The 27207-nt window shown below is 43.1% G+C and overlaps 1 protein-coding gene across 9 annotated transcripts in view; it reads left to right on the top strand.

Annotated features, from left to right (window-relative positions):
* DOCK10 (dedicator of cytokinesis 10) overlaps positions 1-23019 on the top strand; it is a 116867-nt gene extending 93848 nt beyond the window's left edge. For 6 of the 9 annotated variants that reach the window (XM_063166815.1, XM_063166813.1, XM_063166812.1 and 3 more), the window contains exons 40-57: positions 634-758; positions 1148-1260; positions 2015-2152; positions 3649-3831; positions 4376-4486; positions 5794-6009; positions 6686-6743; positions 7070-7168; positions 8741-8847; positions 9315-9437; positions 10360-10473; positions 15287-15433; positions 15759-15969; positions 17964-18154; positions 18703-18803; positions 19139-19277; positions 21142-21217; positions 22301-23019. In XM_063166815.1, the coding sequence (XP_063022885.1) occupies positions 634-758; positions 1148-1260; positions 2015-2152; positions 3649-3831; positions 4376-4486; positions 5794-6009; positions 6686-6743; positions 7070-7168; positions 8741-8847; positions 9315-9437; positions 10360-10473; positions 15287-15433; positions 15759-15969; positions 17964-18154; positions 18703-18803; positions 19139-19277; positions 21142-21217; positions 22301-22368 (2320 nt within the window). In that variant the 3' untranslated portion in view covers positions 22369-23019. The other 3 variants (XM_063166818.1, XM_063166814.1, XM_063166819.1) reach the window with 3 other exon arrangements.
* The last annotated feature ends 4188 nt before the right edge of the window (positions 23020-27207 follow it).

Here is a 27207-nt window from a genome sequence, read left to right as displayed (position 1 = left end):
CATGTAAATTCATGAAATTACATTTTTAAAAGAAGTATACAGGAAGTGTATTTCAAGAAGTTACCTGAATGTTAAATCTTCCTGAATTCTACACTAGTTACAAATATAAAATCCTTTCAAAACTTATAAAAATCATTGGTGTTTTAGTTCTAAACTTCTCATTATAAATTAATGATGTGTTTGTCAGCATCAAAGAGAATTAAAAGAACACATGAATATGCACATGTGCATTTTTACTGTCATTGTCAGTTTATCATCATTTCTTTCACCTCAAAGAAACTGTATTATTTCTTTCTTTAACAGGATATATTTTTCTTATATTCTGAGTTAACAAAACTTACCTCAGTTTTTCTTCACCCAAAGAAAGTTTTCTAAACATCAGCCTGAAAAAGCTGATGCTTTTTTTTTCAGTGCTTAATGGAAGTTTTGTCCCCTATGATTTCAAGAAATCACAGCACATGTTTGTTTTGTCCACCTCACTGACTTCCTTAATCTTTGTTTCTCTGAAGAATTTTGCTTCATTTTGTTTATTAGCCATTGAGAAGCATTGCATGGAACTGACATGGAAAATTCTGAATAGGCACAGTAGTTTTATTCTTTTTTCCTGATCTTAATGATACCTTTCAATTGCAGGATACATTCTACTTCAAGTCATGATGGCCACAAGCACCACAGATCTCAAACATTACCAATAATCCGGAGCAAAAATGCATTTTCTAACCCCAAACTCTTGCAGATGATAGAGAGTAGCACAGCAAGTAAGTACAGAAATTATTTACTTCCCTCTGGAATGGTGTGGAATTTAGATCAGGCTCTATACAGACCTTCTTCTTGACCAGAGGCTCTTAAAATTATGAGATTGGAGTCATCTATCCCACTTCCCAATTAGGTTTCTTCCCTCCTTTGAGGATGAACAGAAACAGTGAGAGGATGTACTCACATCACTGGTGCAGCTGGTGAGAGTTGACTCAAATTTCCTCCCCTTTCATCTCCTATGAGCAGTTTTCTTCAAAATACCACTTTGGTTAAAAGTGCAGTTAGGACCCCATCTCTGCTGTGATGAGACTTAAGGACCAGATTTCAGAATTAAATCATCCTTAATGACACTCAGAAGATTGTTTTTAATCTTTCTTTTTTCATGCTGCAGGCACCTCCAATGAAACAGACATTGTTCAGTACGTAGACACAGAGGCAAACATTGCTACAGAAGTTTCCCTCATAATCCTTGACCTGTTGTGTCTTTACACTCTGAATCACCAGGTATGTTTGCTGGTTTTCTTTCCTGCTTGAACTGGTGGGATATGGGGTGAAAGGAAGGCCTGGGGGAGCAGGCACACAGAAAACCTGAAATGTCTGAGACAGCAGAATAGGGAAATAACACATGCCAGGCCTCAGTGAAGGTCTTTTAGAAGGGCATTGGTTAATAGTACCCAAACTGTTCTGAATAGAAAGAGGTGGAAGAGCAACATCCTACATATTCAGGGCTATATACAACCCTGCTCTGCTTGGAAGTGTCTTGCATTTAGTATTACATCACCTTCTCTGAACCATGCTTGTCCCACTAGATTTCAGTGATTTTCAACAACAGATTTCCAACCTCCTTATTATCTCTATCTCTGCAAGTCAGCAGGTGAATGCTCTGCCTCCTTAAAAATCGCTCGAATTGCTTCAGCAAGCCCAGATAACTTGATGAAGGTCTGACAGCCACAATACAGCAAACAGCTCCTTTTACATTTTAGTGTTCCCTCTCTGTCAGCCTAACCCTTAAATACAGTGTATACAATCTGTGACTAGTACAGGCATAGCAAATACATGAATAGTACAGGCATAGCAAAGTGCTTTTCTTGAAAAACTGCCAGAGTCTGCAGCAGGCTGGGAAAGCATCACCTGCAGAAATTTTACCTTGAAAAAAGCATCACTTGAGAAGGCACTCCCAGGTAATGTCCAGCAGATCCTTCTCCTGTTTATTCACTTCAATAACCACAATGTCCTGTCTTGTCTGTGAACTTTTCAGAGGCAGCTCCAGCAATCTGACTGCCAGAATGTGTTGATGAAGAAGGTCTTTGACACACACATGCTCTTTTTGCAAATCAACCAGTCAGCAGCAGCTCTCAAACACGTCTTTGCTGCTCTCCGGCTGTTTGTGGGCAAGGTAACTCTGGGTTTATTCGTGCCTGGCAATGTGTTACAGCAAGTACAGCTTGGGGACAACTGAACACTTGGCAAGAGTTCTGAACGTACTTTATTAATACTTATTCCTGGCAAAGACAGTCTGATTTATCGCTGATTAAAAGAAGTTCACAATGTCTGAAAAAACACTTCTGTTCTGAAATTGAAAAATTTGTTAAGAGGGTGAAAGTTTTAATGTAAGTAGATGAGTGATGTCCAGCTCTGTGGTTTATCCATTGCCTTTCCTGCTTTTACCACCTATGGAAGAAAGCTTGAAACCCTGGAGGTCTGTGTGGCAGATACCTGGTTTGCAGAATGCACCAGTGAATGGTTACTGCTGTCCTCAGAGGAACCAGCAGGAGAGTATTCCATACATTTCACCAAAAGTTCATCCACACTAATCCAGTTCTACAAATACCTGGTTTTAAACACAGGAAAGAGTATGGATATGTGTCAAACTGTTTCTTTGCTTGCCTTGCATTTGTGTAAATTGGCATGGTCAATTAGGCACTTGGTGGCAGCTGCCAAGGCTGCACAATTTCCAAGTCTCAGAGCTAGATGAGATCCTCTGGAAACCAACCAGAATGCAGGGCTCACATAACAATTGCTCTGGGGAAGTGACAATAAGCAAGGCTGGCCTGGGTTCCTAAGTGTTTCTATGACACACAAGAGTGTAGCTGAGTTTACAGCATGTGGCCTCCCTGTGGTTGTTGTCTCAGGGGAAAGAAGAGGAAATCATGCTTCTCCCAGTAGTGCAGCTGGAGGACATGGGGGAAATATGAAGTAAACCATCCACAGACTGCTTTAAATGACATCCCAGACAGCTGGGAATAGAAGAACTCTATCCAATGGGGAAAATTAATAAATATCCAGAATTGCCCTTCTCGTTTATCCTGTAGCTTTTGGGATTGAATTCTCCCTTCATGGTTCTGTGGGAGCAGGGATCTGTTGTGGTTCCTGCAGCAGAACCTCTCAGGCAGTAATGAAGATCGGTAGCCCATGTGTGCATTTCCACCTCTCCTCCCTCATTCTGTTACATTCACCCTGCTGCTAACAGTGGGTATGGTTTGGAGAACCCTTCTCTGTTGTCTCCTGCTCTTCAAACCCTTGACCTCTGGAAGTTCACTGACCTTGCTCTCAAAGTATTGTCCTTCTGCTGAACAGCTTTAATTCCTGTGAAGAACTCCCTCTGCTTTTCCTGGTTAGCTGTTGTGCATTCCTGGCAGATTCCTTGCTGCTTGCTGTGTGCCAGCTGCTCTCTGGGCTTCCTAGAGGCCAGTTTGATGGCATACAGCATTTGTAGGAAAATCTGAGTATACCTCTTAATCTTCATTTGAGTGTGGGATTATGCTTGGTTTAAACCCTGGTATGAATAACTGTGGCAGAGTTACTGAAAGGTTAAAAAAAAATTGTTAACTCAGAATAATTTCATCAAGACCTGAGAGTAGTACTAAACATGTTCACACATTTTTTCAATAGTTCCCCTCAGCATTCTTTCAAGGACAAGCAGATCTCTGTGGTTCCCTCTGCTATGAAATCCTGAAGTGCTGCAACCATAGGTCACGTTCAACGCAGACAGAAGCATCTGCTCTTCTTTATTTTTTCATGAGGAAGAACTTTGAATTTAACAAGCAGAAATCAATAGTCAGGTCCCATCTACAGGTAAGTGAAGTGTGAGATCAATATTTAACTGATGTGCATTAGTGTTTATCATTATTATTTTTTTATGCATTGAAGCAAGGCAATCCTTTTGCAGTCCTCAGACAGGCAATTCTCTGTGGCAGCTTGATTTTCCTGCCAAGTCTGAAGTTGGACTGGATTCTCTGCTGTTCTTGTGCTGCTCAGCTCTGCTCCAGGGAGAGACAGCAGCTGTGAGTGTACCTGCATTGCCAGATTAATGGCTATTCTTGACTCACGTGTTGCTTGCAGCAGTTGGAGCACAGCTGATGAAGGAACTAAACAGAATCTGACAGTACAGGAACAGACATGTAAAGTAATAACATATTTACACTGCAAAATGTGAGCAACTACAAAATTTTGAAAGATACAGTTCTTGCCTTTGCACATTTTACCTTCATAAGACAGGTATGAAATTGCACTGTATGAAATTACAAGTACATCGAGTCATACTAAAACAGGGGTTAAAAACTCTTGTGAAACTCTTGATTTCTTTGCTAATTGCATCCTGTGTTTGCTCCCTGTGCAGCTCATCAAGGCAGTGAGCCAGCTGATAGCAGATGCGGGGATTGGCGGATCTCGATTTCAGCATTCACTCGCAATTATAAATAATTTTGCTAATGGAGACAAGCAGATGAAAGTAAGAAACATTTTTTGTCAATCACTACCTCTTGCAAAAGGTCAAGAATTTCACAGGAGCAAGTGTTTCAGTAAATAAAATTGTTGCCTCTATTAGCCAGTGATTTATGCATTCATAGTGTGCCTTTCTCAGGCAATCTGAAGTTCATGAAGGTGTTGTTGTGACTCTGAAGCTGAATAACTGAAAATTATATTTAAACAAAAATATTTTTATTTGAAAATTGTATTAACAAACCACTTTTAGTCTACAATTCCTTCCTTTCCTCTGTTCAGTAAATGTCTAGCAAAATCAAGCACAACAGTTGGGTTTTGTAAGACCTTGCTAGCTCACTGAAGATATACTTGGCTCTTAGACAAGTTACCATCGCTATTATAGTTATTGTCTGTACAAAAATTGTTGAAAAATTATTCTGGTTTTTAATTTTTACAATTCTTGTCCAAACACATGTCAATGTGCATTTTCAGTTTTATACTTTGGGGGTGTTGTTCTTCTCTGAAGGTGACTTTAGGGTATTTCCACTGAGACTAATAATAAAGTTAGCATAAGAAAATTGGTAGATAGTTAGCAGAAGTAATTCAGTGTGTTATCTGATAAGAAGTCATTACAATTCTATTTGTTTTTGAAGTCCAGCTTTGATTTCACAGCACTGCAGACAGTCACACTGCTTCAGTGACTTGCTTATCTCTGTGTGACACAGAGGAGGGAGTATTTAATTTCATTTACTTTTTCTGAATGTTTTGCTTTTAAACAAAACAAAGGATGGAATTAAGTTTGAAAACAAATGTGTTTCACTGCTTGTCTGAAAAAGAAAATCTGAAGCACTGAGCTAAGAGAACAGCTGGTGTGAGTAATATAAGGACTCTGTTTTAATCTAGCACAGTGTGAGAAGGTCAGGAGCCAGACTTGTGCTTTATTCCCATGGTGAAACATGCTGGGAGTGTAGTTAAGCAGGACTATCTATAGCTCACGGTGCTGTTGCTCAGAGGGAAGTGTGCAAGGATCCAGTTCTGGGCCCAGTAAGCAATTGAGGAGCACCTGTTCCAGTTCCCTGACTTCAGCAGGGCTATTGCACATGGCAGTGGAACTGGTGACTGACTTGGGCCATCTTACAGTGCTGTGAGGCATCAGGAAAAAGCACCCAGGGTTTGTGTGCAATGTGTGCCTGCTCTGGGACTGTGACTGCTCCAAAACCTGCCCACCTAGGGAGGGGATGGAGGCCCTCTGTAAGCAGAACTTGGTCTTGTTTGGGGGTGCAGCATGGGGCTCTGTGGATGGTTTCAGTGATGCATTGCTTATCTTTCCCAAAGAACGTTAATTTCCCAGCAGAGGTGAAGGATCTGACCAAGCGCATCAGGACGGTTCTGATGGCCACAGCTCAGATGAAGGAGCACGAGAAGGACCCTGAGATGCTGGTGGACCTGCAGTACAGCCTGGCCAATTCCTATGCCAGCACCCCTGAGCTACGCAGGACGTGGCTCGAAAGCATGGCCAAGATTCATGCAAGAAATGGAGATTTGTCAGAGGTAATGTGAATAAATTAACAGGAAATCCATCTGTCTTTAGGCTGAGCTGTTCTGATGAAAGAGCTTGGGAACACTGACAGCAGTAGTGAGTTAAAGGAATCATACAGTGTCTCTCATATATTGGAAATCAGAGGAGTAGAGGTTCGAAAACACCTGGGGATGTGATCTGCTTATCTCAGCTTGCCTGACCTTGAGTGCCTGATACATGCTGGAGCAAGACCTGAAACTGTCTGACAGGGAAGCTGAGGGCAGTGTCCCTCTGCTGCCTACCCCTAACAGGCATGGTAGCTGTGGTGTAGAGGAGGTCATGGGCAGTGAGTAACCCATAGAAAGGATTTTCTTCTCCCCCACGATGGCCCAGGAGAGGAGCTTTGCTTATAAGGTGTTGTCATGTTCATCAAAGACTAAATGGGTGATGCAAAATTCCACTGCATAACGCAGGAATACCTTATTTACTAAGTCATCTTAATGGTTTCTTGAGAAAATCCATGCATTTATTATGAAATTTACACTTGAGGAGGATTTCATCATTTAATCCTTTATTTTCTTTTATTACTTTTGTCTTCCCTTTTCTGCCTCATGATTTGGCAGTGCTGAAAGTAAATGCTCCTTATCACATGTATGTTGTAATTCTGGGTACTTTAACATATCCATATATGTTGGTCTCTCATTACAGGCTGCTATGTGCTATATTCATATTGCTGCTCTCATTGCAGAGTACCTGAAGAGAAAAGGTAAGATCAACATATCCAAAACCAACTGTATATCCATAAATATTATTACTCAAAATAATTTTTTGCTATCCTGCTTTCCTTCCTTATATATAAAGTATTCTTAAAGCAGCTTGAATTCTTCCCAATGTTTTATTTTTGAAATATATCATAAATCCTAGTCTTAACCTGGAACAGTGAAAGTGTATTTTGTGTAAGGAGGTTTAGTTAAATGTTTAGCAAGCTAGTGCTAATGGAGAATGCTTCACTTGTCAGTCTGTTGTTATTCAATATGCATGTATTAACACATACCAGTAGCAGTATACTAATACCATCTTACAATATCATAGGTTACTGGAAAATGGAAAAGATTTGTACCTCACGTATGCTCCTGGAAGATGCTCAAGTCTCTGATAGTAATGTGTTACTAACAACTCACAATGGAGGAAGTGAGTGCTCTAACCATGCCTGTTTGTGGGTCAAATAACATGATTAGGAGATCACACTGCTGGTTTCCAACTGATTTGGAAAAATATCAACCAAATCAAACTTGTTTCTAGTGCATGTTGAAGGTTGTTATAGAAAACAATGTTGGAAACATCATGAGTTCCTTTGCTGATGCTCTTTGGCTGGTTTGATGGATTGCTCAGAATGTCTCTGGTTATGGGCTTTTGCAGCAGGAAAATCCCTCTTGGGTCAATTGGTGTTTAGCATGCAAATCCATGTCCAATTCCTTGGCTGTCCAAAGCTGGGAGGGCAGGGGGGTGGAATTAATATCTGGTTGTCCATATGTAACTTAGTATAGATAAAGGGTTTTTTTTAAATCTATGATGCTTATTTAAAAATAAAGTGCAGGCTTATATTTTTTAATGCTTCTATGCCAATGGTTATTTAGTTTATAATATCTGTATTTCATAGTAATTCTCAGCATGAGATATTTGAGTAATTTCCACAAAGAGCAATTTCCAGGGTCAAGGGCAAATATCTAGGGAAGAGAAAACATGGAAAGACTATAGTCCTTCAGTACATTTGGAAGTGTCTGTGGACAAGATGAAAAAATGCATCCTGTTAGAAGGAAGCTTTCTGTGAAGAGCAATAGTTGTGGGGCAGTTCAGTAGTGGTAAAAGAATTTGTCTGAATAAAGATCATAGTGGCTGGAGTGAAGAACTTGGATGATTTTAAACCTGTACTTAAACAGTTTTCAGAACTTGAGAGAGAATGGAGACTCCCATCTCAGTGACTATGGCTTAGCTTTTTTAATTGAGCCATAGTAGAATTTTCCTACTGTTAAATTAAGCATGGGCTTTGTCAGGAGTTTGTCACTTCCCCTGGCAGCTTTACCTTCTCCACTCCAGAGCAGTGGTAAAATCCTTGCAGGGCAGATCCTTGCTGATCTGTAAAGTGTGATGCCTATGCAAGTTGTTTCTGCTGCAGCCATGGTACTGAAGGCCTCAGCTTAGCAAATACTTGATTTAAGCTCAGTTTTATTCCTTATGAGCCTTTCCATCCTCAGCTGGTGCCACCAGCCATAGCTTTCTGCAGGGGAGTCCCCTGGCTGTGACTGCTGAGCCAGGCAGGACAGGAAAGCCACTGCCAGTGTCCTGGAGCCCCTCTCCTGGGCTGAGCAGTCCTGGGGACTGACAGGGGGGACACTGCAGGTTCCCAAGTGTGAGTTGGGTCACCCCAGCCTGCCAGGGGCATTCCTGTGCACAAAGGAGTGTTGCACATGCAGCTTTGCCAGGGCTGCCTGCATTTAGAGCTCAGGAACCAAAGTGCCAAAGAGAGGAATAACACTGCATCAGGAGAATGCTGGCATTCCTCTTTGCCTGGAGAAGTGAATTTATATCAATGAGGAAAATGTGGAATAGTCTTATAAATTCCATCAGCTCCATTTGTGCTTCTCATTACTTGGGCTGCAAAAGAAATTAACTCATCAGCTCTGTTTTAATGGCATCTAGTAACTTCTTGAAGTATCTGGTTACTGAGTCATTAACAGCCTTTCTTGTGACTTGCACTTCAAGGCTTGTTTTCCATGGGATGGCCTGCTTTTCTGAGCATCACCCCCAACATTAAAGAAGAAGGTGCTATGAAGGAAGACTCTGGGATGCAAGATACTCCCTATAATGAGGTCAGCAATGTTAACATTTATATACCTGTTCTGTATTAACAGAATGTTGTTTCTAGTGGAATCCTGTGCATGTTGCAGCAAATTAGAGTGAGTGTACTCAGGCAGTGTTAAAAGGCACACAGCTTTTGAGTGAAACGTCGCAGCTGTTGCAGTGATGTTTAGCTAAGGAGAGCATAAAGTACCAGAGCTGAACGTCAGGGCAGGGGAAGGCCATGAAGCAAACCCATTATGCTGCATGAGATGTCAACTATTCAAGTATTTTCATTTTACTGTTATTTCAGGTTTTTTTTACTAAAGAAGAGCCATGTCACCAATACTTGATTAAACATTGTGCAATTGCAATAAACCTTAATATAAAAGTTCCAGAATAAAAATGAAGTAGTGTGTATGTGCTTTTGCTGCATTGCTATTAATTAAATGCCACCAGCTGTCAAGTCGCTGAACTATTTGCGTTTGTGAAATTGCAGAATATCCTTGTGGAACAGCTGGAGTTGTGTGTTGACTACCTCTGGAAATCTGAGAGATATGAGCTTATTGCTGAGGTCAACAAGCCCATCATTGCTGTTTGTGAAAAGCAGAGGGACTTTAAAGTAAGTGGGTGTTTGGTTTGGGTCTTTTCAATTATCCTAAGGCAACAGTAAAGATCAAAACCTTTAGGGAAAAAATGTGCTTTCTTTAAAAGGAATGTTTTCTTTTTTCCTGTCTGTAATTCCTCCTGTTAATGTTTTGTGCTGTGAGAAAATAAAAACATTGGTGTCTTTCCTGCCTCTTTTCAGCATCAATGCAGCAGTAACTGTAAAAAAACTTTCAAATAAACCTCTTTTCTTAGCCAGTGGCTATGATTTTTTACATGGGTTTTAAACCAAGAGCACATTTGCATTGTATTTAAGTTCAGAAAATGCTGACAAATTGCATGATTTCTTCACAATTTCAGGGTTTCTTAGTTTCTTATTTACTTGGCAATTTCAATACATAATGGATAGCCAGATGATAATTGCATTTACTGATTTTTCTGGGGTTAAATTGAAAGACGCACAAAGTGGTAGGTAGCAATAGGCTGTATGTTAAGGAAGCAGATATTCAGATGTTAGCTGAAATTTTGGTTCACTATCCTGAGAAAGTGCTGTTCAGTGGTGACTGTGGAAAGCTCGTCTTTGTGTGGGGCTGGGAGCTGACTGGGGTAGTTGGCACCTTGTTCTCACCTGCACAAACAGCACTTGTGTTCTCTGCCCCCTTGGCAGGTCAGCAGCACTGTCTGGTGGTGGGATTGTTCTCTGTGAGCCTGCACACAAAGGCTCCACTGGCACAAAACCCCCAGAAGATGACAGAAGTGTTGCAGTGAATTTTTAATGACTGCTAACGAGGTTAAACTGTCCCCTTAGCACTTCCAGCCGTCTTTGCAAAGGTTTGGGAAGCCAGCTAAGGCAAGCACAGCTGTGCAGAGCTGTGGTGGCATTTCCCAAGGTGCTGGCATGCCCTCACCTCCCTCTGTCTGTCTGTCTGTCCATGCAGAAACTGTCTGACCTGTACTACGACATCCACCGCTCCTACCTGAAGGTTGCAGAGGTGGTGAACTCTGAGAAACGCCTCTTTGGCAGATACTACAGGGTGGCATTTTATGGGCAGGTAAGTGAGCCTGGGCTCTTCTGTCCCCACAGTCACATTTCAGACCTGTTCCTGAGAGAGTTCAGGGAAGCACTTGGTGGTGAATCCCAGGGTAAAGCTGCCTCATGGGTCACACTCCCAGCAGGATTCTAGTCAGCAGAGAGCACCCCATTGCCTCTGTGCAAACCACTGCTGTGGATTTAGGGTGTATTAGAGACCAGACTTCTGTGTCAGCTTTAGTTCTTGACTTCATAAAGCAAAGCTGAGACTGGGGCAGGGCAGGTTTTTCAAGCTACAACATAAGTAGAACCAGATAAGGCATCTTTGATAAATGGCACTCTCCTCCAACAGATCTCAAAGCAGAGCAGTATTTGCAGTAGATGCTTTGTTGTGTTTTTCACTGACTGCCTTTTGCTTCCAGGCTACCTCTGGTTCTGTGCAATGTACTGTAGAGTAGCATTATTTCCTCTGCTGTGCTTCAGCACCCTTGAAGCATTATTTTGTGCTTTCTTCCACCACAAACCAGTGTAGCAGTCCAGCATGTTCCTTTTAGTCCTGGTTTTGGCAAGCATAAAATTTCCTGTGCTATAAAATATAAAGTGTGTAAACAACAGATTGATGTGAATCATTCTGTTTGCTAATTAGATTTTAATGCAGAAATTTGCTCTTTTCTCCTTTTGATCTTATTCAAGGCTGTGGTAAGTCTAGTTCTGTTGCATGTTTTGTTTAATTCTCCTCACACATCCTTCATCCTTCCCTCTACTGTTAATTGACATTAATTTTCCTGTGCTCTCGGTTCTTTGGTTCATGGCAGATAAAATAACATTGCTGCATTCATTGTTGCATCCTGCAAACTAACTTTTGTTTGTTCAGTTACCTGAACTACTGAGTTGTACCTGTCATCATGTTGTGTGTGCACTGTGGGGCCCAATGCTGCTTCATCTCATCTCAGTGGAAGTTCCTCCCGGTTCCACTGGGAGTGGGATTGGAGCCCCTCTTCCTCTGTTGCATTTCCTGGGGTAGCATTAATGCTGTTTGAATGCAAGCCTGCTTTGCTGGCCTGCACTGCAGCTCCCAAGGGCAGGGCTGCTGGGTCAGTCTGAGCTCATGGCAGTGGCCACTGGAGCACTCTGGGCAGGCCATGGCCAAGGTCCTGGCAGTCCCTGTAGGAGCAAGCAAATGAAATTCAGGGGGAATGGCAGGTCCTGGCTCTCTGGACAGATTAGCAAAGCTGAATTTGCCAAATGCAAGGAGCTGCACCCGAGGAAGGGCGGAGTTTTCCTTATGCCTGGCCTTCCTCAAAATGACAGCAGTGCTCTCCCAGAGCCAGTGGCTCTCCCACGGGGTAATTTAGCTGCAGCACTTCTGGGTTAGCATCTCTGTAACAGTGCAGTGACTTCCCAGGTGCCAGTGCCACAAGGACAACTTCATTTAAACAGCTTTAGTGCTCTAAAGGGTATGACTGTGTCACAGCTGTGTCTTCCTCTGTCTGTTCCCCCCAGTCATGGGCTCTAAAGGCAACAGGCACTGCTTTCCCCTTGCCCTTTGCAGGAGAGATGAGATGTGGCTGCTGTTCCTTAACTGAAACAAAAGCTGCAGGGAAAGCAGATTAAAGAACAAAAGATTAATACTGGGAGGGAGAATACTGGGGGTTCTTAGTGGAGGAAGATCTGCTGCTGCACCTGAAAACTGTTCTTCATGCAAAGGCAGAATTTGGTTACTGCATTGCTGCAGGGACCCTGTGCAGGGATGGTTTGAATTAATATGATCCTCAGAGGGGACACAGTCATCTGTTTTCACCAGCAAGATTATTTCCCAGCTCAGGGAGCTGGATCTCAGGGCAGCTGCTGGTTTAGACTGCACTTTCTGTTAAAGGCCTTTGGTGACAATGTCTCATTGCACCCCCAAGTGACCACTCTAGCCAGTGCATATGAGTTTACTCACAGATGAGTGTTTGAGAAATCAGTATTTTTCTTGAATTAAGAGCCAAAAAAATCCTGATAAATGTACTGAATACCTGAGAACTCATATTGTCCTGATAAGCAAAGACATTCAAGAGCTGTTTTTCAGAGCAGTGTCAGGCAAAGGCAGAGCTGGGGTTTGTTCTGCTGTGTGTACAAGGAGCTGGAGAAGCTGGAGGGCAGAGTTTCACAGTGATTACAATCACTTACTGTGGGGTGAGACAGGAAAAGAACCTTAGATGCCAATTCCTGGCAGGTCAAGCAGAAGGCTTTACCTCAGCACCTTTCACCAAAGGGCAGAGAAAAGTCTGTGAGCTCCAAGGCTGTGTCTGGAGGGGTGTGAGGATGAGGAAGGGCCTTATCAGAGCTCCCACAGTGATAGGCCTGGCTCAAAACTTGTCTCTCAGAGCATCAGAGCTCAGTGGAAACCAGTAACCTGCTGTTCAGGGGTCATGTGCCTTCCATCACCATCAGCTGCTCCCTGTCACAATTTTCATCTGTGAGGCTGCATTGTCCTTGCAGGACCAAACCAGCCAGGATGGAAATAATCCAGGGAAATGCATCGATAATGTAACCTTGTCTGCTTAATATTTTAAAATCCTGAAATTGGAGGATATTTGGCTTCTGAAAAGTATTTAATCTTACTTTTAATAGTCTTTGCCAGACATATAGCATATGGCAGACATGATTATTTATAGCTCACAGTTAACTTCTGCTTGTCACTTGTCAGCTGTAGGGAATATGTCCTTAAATGATGTCTCTTGCATTAGAGATAAGACTAAATCTGTTAGTTTTTTGTTTTCAGGTATTTTTTTTTTAAGTAAAACAATTAACAGAGATATCACCTCAGCGTGCCATGCAGCATCAGCAGAGATTTGGCACTTACATGTAAGCACTCTGTTCCAGCATACACAGAATCAGGGTTTAAGAGCATAAACTACATTCTAGCTTGTTATGTGATCATTTTGGAAAACAGGAGGGATTTTGTTGAAAACACTGAATAGTAACAGAAAGCAGATATCTTTTGACAGAAACAGTGCATAGTAGTATGTTTAAGTATGATTGCATCAAACTGATGAAGTTTTGCCACATTAAGCAGTTTTGATTCAATGGAAACAAGATCAGAAACCAGATTATGATCCTGTAGATATTTTCTCAGTGTAATCAATAGGAAGTCAATTGCCTGCCCAGCTCAACAGATGTTTGTAGGATAGCAGCTTTGGAGCTTTAGTTTTTTTCTCTAATTACCTGTGAAGGTCTTCGTATGCCTATGGAATTTAATTGATAATGTTGTTAAAAATCATGCAATGTTAGAAGGTTCCTGTGAGACTGAAGAAGATGCTGTCAGATGAGCTGCTCTTGCAGCTATTAGTTATTGGTTTCCAGTAATGCCCACAGCACTCCTGACACTTGCCAAATTCAAAGACAATTTTATTGCCCCTTGTCCTCACTGAAGGAGAAGCCAGAGATGCACATATTTGTTAATCCCCATTGAAATAAATCTTGGGGTGTCCTAAAGAAGCAATGAAATTCATAGCTTATTTTATTTTAATTCTGTTTGTTTTTGGTGAAGATTTGCCTAATCAATAATTTTAGAGGGCAAAGTTGAAACACTTCCAGATAAAAAAGCTGGATTTTGCATGAGTACCTTCTGAATAGATTTTGGAGATATCTCTTGCCTTCATTAATTTCTGCTTCTCTGTTTTTCTGCAGATAGCAGTTTGCTTAGGCTTATTGTAGAATTGGCAATCCAAGCCACATCATGTGAAGTCCAAAGGGCCTTGGGTCTGACATCACTAGTGCTGTCTGCCTTTCCCCCTCTCCCCGCAGCTTCAGGTGTTTTCCTCTGGCTCACTGTGCACTGAGGTGAAAGGAGGAGGCTGTGAGTGTAGCTGCAGTGGTGCCCATCACCAACTGCACGACACCCCAGGAGGGGGCTGGTGCCGCCCATGGCACTGGGACAAATGCAGCCCTTGTTAAAGGGGCACCTGCTGCTTTCTGCCCAGCTGGGAGAGTGCTCCTGCAGCGCTGATGTACATGTTCATCTTGGGGCAGCTGTGTCTCACCTGCAGGTGATGCAATGCTCTGTTAACTTTCAGAGGTGTGCATTTCTTCTGAAGCCTGACAGATTCATGTTCAGCTCTTATGAACCCTTTTATTCAAGCTCTGCCAAGTCCATCCAATGTATTAAATAATGACCTAACAAGACTTGTTGCAAAGGAACATAATCTGTGCGTCTATTTGTTGTTTTTCTTTCTCTTTTCAAACGTGAATAATTTGCTAATTGTCTCTGCAAGTGCTGCAGTTCTATGTGGCCTTTCAAGGTGCCCACCAGAGTTTCTCTTCAGCTGCCCTGAGGAGATGCAGGCTGGTTCCCAGGTGCTCCAATGCCAAGGCCATGGACAGCAGTGCCCAGCTGTGCCTGCACACATGGCTCCCAGAGGATGCTCTGGAGGTGACATGCTGCACACAACCCAGCTGGCTTAGTGTCTAGCAAACAGCTGTTAATTGAACCAAATTATTAAGATTTAAAGAATTTTTAATTCTAGTTTTTAATCCATGAGGGTTTTTTTCATCATACACACATCATCATTTTCAAGAAAGGCCTTTAACTTTTTAAGCTGCTCAGTCTCTTAAGTGAATAAATCTTTTCCTGGGTAACTTTGGCGATTGCAGACCAGTATAAACAGTGACCTCTGGGCACATGTCTGCTAGGAGTGGACAGAGGTAAGCTTTTCACTTTAGGTGCTGGAAGGGGCCTGCTGGACGCTCTGGTGGGTATACAGGCAACTTTGATTCCTGATGTAAGCACCTCATTTAGGTTTGGCCATGGCTGTTATATTCACTGTATCCTTTTGTTCCTTTCTAAACAGGGCTTTTTTGAAGAAGAGGAAGGTAAAGAGTATATCTATAAAGAGCCCAAATTAACTGGCTTGTCTGAGATCTCTCAAAGGCTGATGAAACTTTATGCAGACAAGTTTGGAATAGATAATGTGAAGATCATCCAGGATTCCAACAAGGTATGAAAGACGTGTGGTTTTGCACAAGGGACAGACCTGAGTGCATGGTGCAAGATGAGCAGGCAGATGTTTGCTGCAGTGCAGAAGCAGGTTGTTTCCTGTCTCGTTTAGCTCTCATCCATTTTTGCCAATGGCTATTGTCAAAGGTGCCACTCTTCTTAGGGAACTCTTGGTAAAATGCCCTTGTATCCATCCATGATCTGAGTGTTACATTTGGAAGTCTCAGTTTTCATCGCTATGGCCATAAATAAATAAACACATCAAAAATGTTATGGATGCCTTGGGAGCTCATCACACTTAGCATAATTTTATTGTTTTCCTGCAGGTGAACCCCAAAGACCTGGACCCCAAATACGCCTACATCCAGGTGACCTACGTGACCCCTTTCTTTGAGGAGAAGGAGGCCGAGGAGCGCCGGACGGACTTTGAGATGCACCACAACATCAACCGCTTCGTGTTCGAGACGCCCTTCACGCTCTCGGGCAAGAAGCACGGCGGGGTGGAGGAGCAGTGCAAGAGGCGCACCATCCTCACCAGTACGTCTGCTCCCCTGCTCCACCCCGCCTTGCCCAGCCCTCAGGGGCAGCTCAAGGGCCAGGGCTCCATCGCTGGCTCTCTGCCATGCCTGACTCCTGCTTCCAGCTCTGCATGTCCTGGATTTCCTGCTCTCCAATGAGACAGACACGCTGTAAACTGGAGCTTGTTTAGGTCTGAGCTGACTGGAAGCAGATGCTTAGAGAAGGGCATGCATGGAGTTTGGGAGACCTTCCAAAGCATGTAGGGCAATCAGAAAAGTGTTAGCTCAGATCAGACTTAATGCATCATAACAGTGCCTTTGCCAAACTCCTTGAGTTCCATGAAAGGCCTTGACTAGAAGTAAAGGGTTTTAAAGGTGAATAATTTCTCTGCCAGCTCCCATGGCAGTATTTGGGTTGAATCTTAAAAGTACCTCTTCACTGCTTTAAGGATGATGTTTTAGTGGTAGTTTCATCTGCAGGTGAGTGTTGTGCTGGATGATGACTCATCTTTTCACTGTGGGTCTTGGCCACGTCTTCCTTACAGACCTGCTGACCAGCTTAGGGATAGTTATTTTCATTCAGCTGCTTTATTTTTCCCTATAATTGACATCTTAACTGTTCTTGCAGTGATGTAACTTGGGAGTGGTTCTGCTGGAGGCAGCTTAGCACTCAGAACCATTTTCTTTTAATAATAAACAATTCAAAGAAAAAGCCTAGTAGCATGTCTGTTCTGCTAAGAGTAAAACTTGCAGACAGAAAATTTTATTCAAAATGGGAGTAAGATACATTATAGAGAATATTTTTTAAGCTAGACATAAGATTTCAGTCAGTGTTTTAAGGCAGGAATGTCAGGAGCACTAGATATGTCTTCTCTTAATGAGTCATATTAAACTGAAATTTTTTGCTTCTTATCATGATTAAAATCTCTCTTTTTAAAAGCCTCCTTTGTGAGACAACTGCTGAAACTTGACATGTCTGAATTTTGATGTATGAGGAACTGTCTGAGATGGAGGCGTTGTTCTCATGGGCAGCCATGGGCAGAGAGGCTGATGTTCACAGCAAAGGCTCCCAAGTGACAGAAAATCCAGTTCCTTGCCAACTTCAGTGCATCTCCTTCCCCCAAAGGACAACGTGAAAAAACTGCTTACAGTGCAAGCATAGTCACCTAAAAGTTTTGTTCTGGCAAGCCAGGACAGAGGCACTGATGTCTGAGGGTGTCTTGTTACATGACACAGTTTTGCTTGTAAGAAGAAAGGAGGAACAGCTTGTGTGTGGTTTTTTTAAGTGCTTGAGCAGCAGTAGGTGTTTTGAGATCTGCATTGAAGCAGGTAGTTTCACGGACTTGAAAGTCTGTTATGGTCTGCCTGGCAAAAACAGAGGGCTGTTCTTCTGGCAGAATATTTTCTCTGGGTTATTACAACGCTGTCATCAGCTCCCACCACTCTTAGTCCTGCTCCATCTTTGGCATTAGGTGGGAATTTGATGACTCCTCTTCTCCCCTGGTTTTCCCTTTGGCACCTACCTCACCTCAGTGCTTTTCACTAAAGGAAATGGTCTTTTCTTCTCTTTTTTTTCTTTTTTTTTTTTCCCCCCTCCTGTTTGATAAAGTCATGTGTTTTCATTTGCTTCCTGTGTAAACTGAAGCACTTTCAGTTTGAGAAGGAAGCAAGGCTTCTGCTATGGCTGGAGGAGTGGTGAAGTCAGTTGTGCTGGAGTGGCACCTGCACTGCATCTGCTCCAGAGCCTGCTGGGCCCAGGGCAAGTGCAGTGTGGCTGCAGCCCTTGATGAGCTCAAAAGGAAATGCTCTTCCAGTGTCGGGTACACCAGAATTCAGTTTGGACCTGCTGTGCCACTTCTACTCATTCAGTGATTAAAACTTAATTTTTATGGATTAATAAAGAGATTGATAAAGTCAAAAGTTAATACTTTGACTTAATTGTTCTGCTTTCCTAAACACTCCCTTGTTGGGCGAGTTCTCTGACCCATTTCTCTCTCTCTTTCTCTTGAGCAGCCAGTCACTTGTTCCCTTACGTGAAGAAGAGGATTCAGGTCATAAGCCAGACCAGCACTGAGCTGAACCCCATCGAAGTGGCCATTGATGAGATGTCCAAAAAGGTCTCAGAGCTCAATCAGCTTTGCACAATGGAAGAAGTGGACATGATCCGACTGCAGCTCAAGCTCCAAGGAAGTGTCAGTGTCAAGGTAATGAAAATTTGCTGCCTTTTTTCTCTTTTTTCAATGCATGTACCTAAATTTTTATTCTGATTTTCATCATTCCAGACTTTTTTGCTCTTTCAATTCAAGTCTACTCTAGATAACAAATAAGACTTTTCTAACAAAACTGTCCCGTATCACTTGAGAATATGACCCATCACAAGCAGGTGGATTTTTTAAAGGGAGTTTTGCTAGGATTTGCTTTGTCATTCCCTATTTAGGAAAGTTGGGATTGTGACAGGCACGTGTATTCCTGGTGTTCTCATTGTAATATCTACAAACAAACATAATTGTCTGGATGCTCAGCTGGCTGGGGGCTTGGAAAAGGGCAGCACAGGTCTGCAGCCTGTACAAGGTTGAGCAGCTCCTGTTTCCTAAATAAAACCCCTCAGCTTCCATCCTGGTGACAGAAGGAGTGAGGGGATGTTCTTCTCACAGCCTGGCTTGCCTGAGGCCAGTCTCCAAGCCCTGGAGCACAAGAGAAGCAACAATGATTGGCTTGTTCTCTGTTCCTGAGCTGTGCATTTCTCACCCAGGTAAATGCTGGACCAATGGCCTATGCTCGAGCTTTTCTTGAAGAGACAAATGCTAAGAGATATCCTGATAACCAAGTTAAGCTTCTGAAGGAAATCTTCAGGTAAACATGAATTTTAAGCTTTTCACCCCCACATAACACATAGGACACTCTGCACAGCACAGGCAGACAAGACATGAAATCAGGCTGATTTGAACCAGCCTCATTTACATCTGCATTTACCCTATCTGACAAGTCACTCCTGAGAAACATTTACTGCAGTTCTGGGTTGCCCTAGCAGAAAACATTCCTTTTGATCTGAGAATGAGTTCTGAAATTCACTTCCAACAAGGTGCAGTTTGCAAGGGGGAGAGGAGATGCAGCACTGTGTGTGTATAGATGGGTTTTTTCATTCCTGCAAAAGCTGTGTCACTGATTTTGTGTTTTGGTGCTTGCAGGCAGTTTGCTGAAGCCTGTGGCCATGCCCTGGATGTCAACGAGCGCCTCATTAAGGAGGACCAGTTTGAGTATCAGGGAGAGATGAAGTCTCACTACAAGGATATGCTCAGCGAGCTCTCTGTAGTTATGAATGAACAGGTGAGAAAATCCATTTGGGTGCTGGGTGGGCTCCATAAGGGGGGCTAATTGTGTCTTCTGGTGACAAATGAAGCTGTAGAGAAAAATACTAGAAGTAAAACATTGCAGTTTATTTTCTTGTGGTTTTAGCTTTTGTTTCTTCCCCTCTTTTTTTTTTAATGGAAGTATATTCTATATCTGATCAACAAAGGTGTGTTTTCTGCCTTGTTACATATTGAAAAGCTAAATGTTTGTGAGGCAGAATGCAGGCTGGGATTTAGAGGCATAGAAAAATAGTGTAAACTAGTTTAAACTTTATGCTTTTCTTGCTTTGTCCTATAGCTGTGTTGTATTTAATTAAAACACTAAATTGCTATTAAGATGTAGCTTACAACCGCAAGAGATATCTTTATTGTGTCTGTTTATAGTCAGCTTTCAGAGAAGGTTATTTTTCAATTTTTTTCTTTATACTTGAGTACACTGTCAGGATAGATGCCATGTATTTAGCAGCTTCAGAAGGATGAGCATGCATATATACATTATATGAATTGCATCCCAAAATTCTGAATTGGACTCCAGTGCACACTTGCAGCTATTCTACTGCTATGTCCAGGCAGATTTTTTTTTTTTTAATATTGTCAGTTTAAATTAAATATTGAGCAATTTGTATACTGAAGTGCTAATTAAACCGTGTTTAATTATATCTCTGCATGTTTATGGGCAGGCTACCTTAGATTGCATGTGATAAATAGTTCCTCTCTAGCAGCTGTGCTGCATTTCCAGGTGCCTGTAGCATCCAAAAGCCCTGTTGGTGCAGAGTAACTTGGTTTAACCACTGGTATCAGTGCCTGCATGGCTCTTCATTACCCCATGCTGCATTATTCATCTTCACATATGAGTAGAATAAGGGTTGACCTGAATTTTTTGCCTATTGTTGTACTTACTGTGGCATTGAGTGAGTTTTTCCTTGGGTGTAAAGCTCCCAATTGCTTGGGGGCCTGGTGCCTGCTGGATGGGGTCGAGCTCAGGGGTGGCTGCAGGTCTGGGGGTTGTGCCCCTCTCCTCTTCAGGTGTATAAAGATTTGTGAACCTCAAGCCTTCCAGTGATTCTAACCAGTATTTATCACTGGTTTTTTTAAGTCTGTAAGTGTTAAGGATGTTTTTTATTAATCAATATTTATACATCTCTCATGGAAGTTATTTTGGCCATCTGTCAGTGTGCATAGGCAGCACCATATCTCTTGTGTGAACCACTGTTTCCCACAAGAATGGAAAATGGATGGTCAGCTCAAATGAGGCATGAGCAGCCCCTGAGATTCAGCATTCATAAAACATTTGGAGAGTTCTGTTAAATGCTCATACCTGTATTTATATCCATGAGCTCTGAGTTTTCTTCATACTAAATAATACAAAATTATGTGTACAAATCAGTGCTAAAGTGTAAAGAGTTCATCCAACAAGAGTAAAAATTGTCATCTCTTTTACCAAAATCATCTGAATTTTAAAGTCCACCCTGAAAACAGTCTCCCGCTTACAATACTTTGGGGAAGCCTAAAACGTGACAGCCCCATTTTCTGGGCAGTGAGGGGTTTTGAGAAAACTCTACTCCTCTTGCAGTGAACTCATGAACTCTCTGCTTCTGAGCAGAGCATTTCCTCAGAGAAATCACATGCCATAAACTGTGGCTGAAATATTTATCTCACAGTTGGAAAGCTTGAGGCTCTCTTGCATCTGTGCTGTGTGCTTTACACCAGTACAATTTGCCATCTTTCCCATTGTTGTATTCAAGAGAGTTTTGTTTCTCACCTACTGACAGTGACTTTTTCATCACCATATGTTTTTTCTCTTTTTTGTTTTTCTCTTTTTTGTTTTTCTTTTCTGACAGCTCTGTCATGGTCCTTGCTTATACAGCTTCTCTTCTTCCCTGTCTAACATTTCCCTCAATACTATAGCCAAAAGTGGTATGTTCATTTTTCTTACATCTATTTTTTTTTTCTTTTAATGTCATATATTTCCCTCACTTGCAGTTTTTCTGCTGGGTATGTTTGTTTCATTTCATCTCTAATGACCCCCTTGCCAGGGAGTTTAAAGAAAGATCTAAGCTGTATGAGTGATGTGTTGTGCCTGAGCAGTCTTGAGAGGCCTGTTCTTTAGGATCCTGGTTGTGAACTTTGGGGAGGCCAGTGAGGCAGCTCAACAAGAGCCCCCTGATGCAAAAGCAAGTGCCAATGGCAGCAAAAGCAAGTTCCAATAGCAGCAAAAGTGGCTGCCAGGGCGTGCCCAAGTCCCAGTGCCCTCCCTGCAGCCCATGATGTGGGAGCAGCTCCTGCCCAAGCTGCTGAGGCTGTCCCTGCTCAGATCTGCCCAGGTGAGGGGTGGCTGCAGCCCTGGCCAGGGACAGCTGGCAGTGATGCTGTAGGGCTCCACCTGGAGCTTTGGCAAGGGGAAGGCTTCTCTTCCAGTGCTGGTGCTGTGTGTTCAGTGGGGATCCCCCGTCTCTGCTCTGAATGCTTCCACAAAGCACCCATGGAGGATGACAGATTTAAAAAGAGCTTTTACCAAGACTAGAAGAGCTTCTTCAGGAAAAAGATCTTCATTCTTTAGGACAGGACAGAGCTTTTGCCACTGCTGTTCAACTGCAGTTCTGCCCCCAGGCTCAGCCTGGCACTTGGTCCAGCCCTGCTGCCCAGCCTGGGCAGCTCTGTGGGGCTGCTGTACCCCCAAGCGACAGCGTGGGCAGAGCTGGGCCTGTCTGTGCACGGTCAGGAGGTGCTGAGGTGGGTGTCCTGGAGTTTGCAATGTCTAGGGGACTTGTGTGAGAGTGGTGCAGTTCAGGGAACCCCATGGAGCTTGGCAGAAGTCAGCCCAGCCCCATCCCTGTAGACTCCATTTACCAGGGAAAGGTCCCTTTCCTCTGTCAGATCCTTGGCATCATTGTGTAACAATTAAAAAATGGGAAACCCTTGGTTAAACAACAAACACTTCAGACACCAAATCATTCAGATCTCTCTCACTGTTGCTTTTATTTTTTTTTTCCTGCAAAGATTGTCTACAAGGAGGAGTCAGCAAAGCATCCAGGGATGGAGCGCACGTATTCCCGAGTCGTCCATAGAGGCAGCTCCTCGGTGCCAGCAGCAGCCACTCCAGCAAACCCTGATGCCTGACTGCAGCCTGGGGAAGAGCTGCTGCCTGGGGTGGGGTTTCTCCTTTGTTGTTGAGGCTGTTTTTTCCTTTTAGATTAATAGTACTGAAAATTGAGTTGATGGACAATACCAGGAAAAGGATTTGAGGGTTAAGATTTTAATTTATTGGAAGTCTTCACGGTGTTATTTTAAAAAATGCAAGCTTGAGAATTTTTTTTTTGCCTGCCCCAATATTTGCACATTCCTTCTCTTTTTTTCTTTTTCTTTTTTGTTGTCAATTTTTGGTTTTGAGCAGCCTTTATTAAGCCAGGCTGATTACAAAATTCCCATTGAATAGATAGGTACACGGCAAACCCTATGTTTGCTATAAATTATAATATATCTAATACTAAGTCCTAGTATACATATATTTTAAAGGTCAGAGTGGATGTTTTATAACATTTAAGCATATTGCAATTGTAAATAGAAGATGTGTAAAATATGTCATTTTTACGAAATTTTAAAAAATATCTTTTTAGTTAATTATGACAGTACTAAGGATATGGATAACATTTCAGTTACCATTATATTAAAATATTTGTGTATGTGTATAAAAGCGTCCATAAAATTTTCTCTTTGAAGCTCTGTGCATTGGTTCATTCCTATGACAGCACTCTCTGGAGTGGTGGAGATCAGGACCATCCCAACTGTCTGTCATGTTCTGGATGCTGATAAAGACACCTATGACATCTGCAGAACGTGGCTCTGGGTTCTCTCCATGGCCCCAGACTGAAGTCACCCTGAGAAGCAGCTTGGTGTAGTTCTCCTGCTTGAGACCAAGAAAACTCAGATTTTCCTTTGAAGGTCATAATCCCAGATTTTCCCTGGGGCACTTTGGGAAGCCATGTGCCTTTATGAGATGTTTGTTTCGGTTTCTGCATCGTGTGGGGATAAGGTGGAGTGATTGTGCCAGTTCTTAGGAGTTCCCACACTCCTTCCTGTTCATTCACAGAAAGTCCCTGCTTGCAGCAGTCCCTGCTCGTAGTACCTGTGTGTTAGAATTCTTTCCTGTGCACACAGTCCCCACAATTCTGCTAAGCTGTTTTTTTCTGTTTAGCTCATTTCCCCTGGAGAAGCTCTGGTGGTTGCCATGAGGCCTCCACAGGTTTGTTCAAGGCAGAGGCCAGTGCTATGGCTTTCTACCTGAGGGTACCAGGAGGAATTTTCCAGTGTTTTGCCTCATTCTGCCCTCCTGTCTCTTCTCATAACACCCCAAGTTCACAACTGGTGCATCTCAGCTGGAGCTGTAGCCTGGCCCTGAGGCCAGAGTCAGGGTGGGCTCTGAATTCACCCTCACCTTCGTCTCTGTGTGAAAGGCAGAGGTGCCATGACCCAGCCAGCACCTGCTGCTTGTCTCACTCAGCACATCAGCAGTTTTCCAGAATTCTTGGCTAAGGTTCGGAACCCTCCCAGTGTCCTTGCCTGGTGGGGGAAGGAGGGCAGTGGTTGGGATGGGCACACCTTGGTTTGGGATGTCCTTCCTCCAGCATCAGTGCAGCAACAGCGTGACCCTCACCTGGGGCCTGGAAAGAGGCCAAGGAAAGGGAAAGGACACTGCACAGCAGCATCAAACACAGCTGGGCAGGAGCTGAGCCCTCCTCATCCTCACCCTGACAGGTCCTGCCTGTCACTGTACTCTGCAAAACCAGTGGTCTGCTGAAAGGAATGGTGTCTGGCCCAACCTGTAACTTGCTTTATGCTATACATATATATATAAACCTGCTGTTTATATATATCTGTGGGAGGAACCCATATATAATGTATATATGTGTCATCAGAGGTGGCAGCAGGACTGTGCTGTGCAGAGAGGTGAGTGAGCACCGAGTCCTCTGTCCCTTGGCTTGTTGGTCTCACTGGACTCCTTTTGGGTTTATGATGATTTGTGGATGGGTACTTCAGAAGCCACCAAGAAGATTTGGAGACAGACTGTTTCTAGTTAATGTTCACAAGAAATGAGCACTACATCTGTTGGTGGCTGTCCCTGGGAATAACTGGATTGCAGAAACATGGTTTGCACTGAGGGAACATGGCAGGCTGGGCTGAAGCCAAGCTGTGGTCTGTAAACAGAGGTAAGGAAACCCCTGGATTGTTTTCTCAATAGCTTGCACACAAAATGAGTTTCATAAGTCCAAGGACTTGGTTTATTTATATTCATATTATATAATATATATAGTATATATAAATATATAATATATTACTATATATTTATATCCAAATTCAAGGGATTTGGTTTATTTTAAGCACCCAGCTCTGCAGCATTCTCTGGGACTTGAGAAGCAGCCCATATTCTCGGCTTGCCTTGTTGCTGGTGTTGGAGATGCTCAGGCTTGAGTGTAGCTGGGTCCTTGCTGCAGATGGCTCCTCCCCTCCTGCTGTGTTCACACGCTTTAAACACAGTCGGGTGAAAGCAATTAGCACAAACATTAGCTTTGAACCAAGGCTGCAGCAGGGAGAGAAAACGAAGCATTAAACCATGGATGGTCCCAGCGTTTGAGGGGAGAGAATGAAAGAAATGCAGGAGGCATGTGAGGCTGTAGGATGATTACAAGGATGGGGTTTGGCCCTTTCCCACGATAAAACTCAGCATCCCAAACTGCAGAAGTGATATGTGTAGCACTGAATCCCACACCCACCCTGTCTGTGATGCTGTAGGAAAAGGCTCTTCACACAATTGCTGCTTTTTAAACTCAGAGCATTACATGAGGTCTGCACCATTTTTGTTTCCTACCAAAAGCTCCCCTTTGGGACTCCTTGTGTCCAGGGCAGCCATAAGATCATGACTGACTGTTCTTGGGGCTGAGGGTTTCTCCAGTAAATTATTTCACAATCTATTCTTACACCTTTTCCTCCAGCTGGAGGAGGCTCATCCCCTGGTGCTGTGGGCGAAGCTGGTGACAGATTCCCTTTCATCCAGGGAAGGAGATCTGTGCAAGCCAGACCCAAACTGAGCTGCTTTAAAAACTTTACAGAGTGCAAAAGAAATTATTCATGTTTGTTACTTAGTGGAAGCTATCTCAACATCCCAAAAGGAGTTAAGTGTTATACATATTTTATGTTTAATCACATCTTTAGTGACACCCAACCACAACCAAAGGCTTAAATTTCAATTAGAGGGAGGTGTATTAAATGTTTAATAGGAATCATTCCTTACAGGGTAATTATATCTTAACATTCACTGGAGGAATGTTATCTTGGCAATGTAATATTGATCTGAAGAGAAAATTTTTTTTTAAAAAATTTATTTTTGCATAATATCCAAATGAGAAATGGAAGGGGATGGTCTATACCATTCATCCAGACACACCACCCCTGTGCTGGCCATCCATTGACCTGGATCTGGGAAGAAGTGAAATTGCATCCACACATAGCTTTAAATGTGGCTTTTTTCATCTCAGCCTGAAAACTGCTGTCCCACATGTGCTGAGAAGCTCCAGGCTGCAGGTACCTTTTGCATCAGTTTGAACATTTTTAAACTGGTATCTGTCTGCTCAGTATTTCAGCTGTAAGTAACATGGGGCAATGAATCTTTCAAGACAGATGATTTGTCAAGGATATCTGCTATGGACTTGAATGTGTTTACCAATTTTTAACAAGTTTGGTATGCACACAGAAGATTTTTCTCTTTCATATTTATGTTATCACAAAAATAATCAGTGTTCACAGTCACTACATATTAAAACCATGAAGTGAGCTCTGAACCTAGGCAGTTAAAAATCAAAGGGTGTTTAAATCAAATATCAAATGAGAACAAATAAATGGGATTTAAAGGAAAGTGTTCAAATCTGTAGAAAAAGAAAGTTTTAAAACCCAAATAAACTAGAATGCAATTCTCATTTCATATAATTGCTTTGAAATAAACAAAAACTATAAACTATAAATGAAAACTGAAAGGCAAAGAACTGCCAAGTCCATGTAGAACTATGACCACAACCAGGAAGGACCTTCAGCTTCACCATTGCTGCATCCCCTCTGCTTTCATACAAGCTGTTTGGACAGGAGCCCCTTGGCACAAACCACCCAGTCCCACATCGATTTCCTTCTCCTTCTGCCATCACTTTGCTGTCTGGAAGCCACAGCATGGGACGGGAAGGAGTTTTTTCTTATTTTGTTTGAGGTTCTTTTGCTTTTTCAGTGGCCCCAAGTACACAGATCCTAAAAAGGAAGGGCAGGGTTCCATTCTGGTGAGCACACACTGTGCAACAGCAGAGAGAAAACCTTCACTGTTTCTCCTCTGAGAAAAACCTCTTGGGAGTCTTCTGGGATGCCAAGGTGCCATGGGCCAGCCGCCTACAGGAGAGCCGGGATGGGAACAGCCACTCTGCTCAGGTGAGCTGGGATGGGAACAGCCACTCTGCCCAGGTGAGCTGGGATGGGAACAGCCTCTGCCTGCCCAGGTGAGCTGGGATGGGAACAGCCTCTGCCCAGGTGAGCTGGGGTGGGAACAGCCACTCTGCTCAGGTGAGCTGTGATGGGAACAGCCACTCTGCCCAGGTGAGCTGTGATGGGAACAGCCACTCTGCCCAGGTGAGCTGGGGTGGGAACAGCCTCTGCCCAGGTGAGCTGTGATGGGAACAGCCACTCTGCCCAGGTGAGCTGGGATGGGAACAGCCTCTGCCCAGGTGAGCTGTGATGGGAACAGCCTCTGCCTGCCCAGGTGAGCTGGGGTGGGAACAGCCTCTGCCCAGGTGAGCTGTGATGGGAACAGCCACTCTGCTCAGGTGAGCTGGGGTGGGAACAGCCACTCTGCCCAGGTGAGCTGGGATGGGAAC

The sequence above is a fragment of the Melospiza melodia genome, chromosome 12 (genome assembly GCF_035770615.1).
Source record: "Melospiza melodia melodia isolate bMelMel2 chromosome 12, bMelMel2.pri, whole genome shotgun sequence".
Lineage (NCBI taxonomy): Eukaryota > Metazoa > Chordata > Aves > Passeriformes > Passerellidae > Melospiza > Melospiza melodia.
This window is presented reverse-complemented; position numbering and strand designations above follow the sequence as displayed.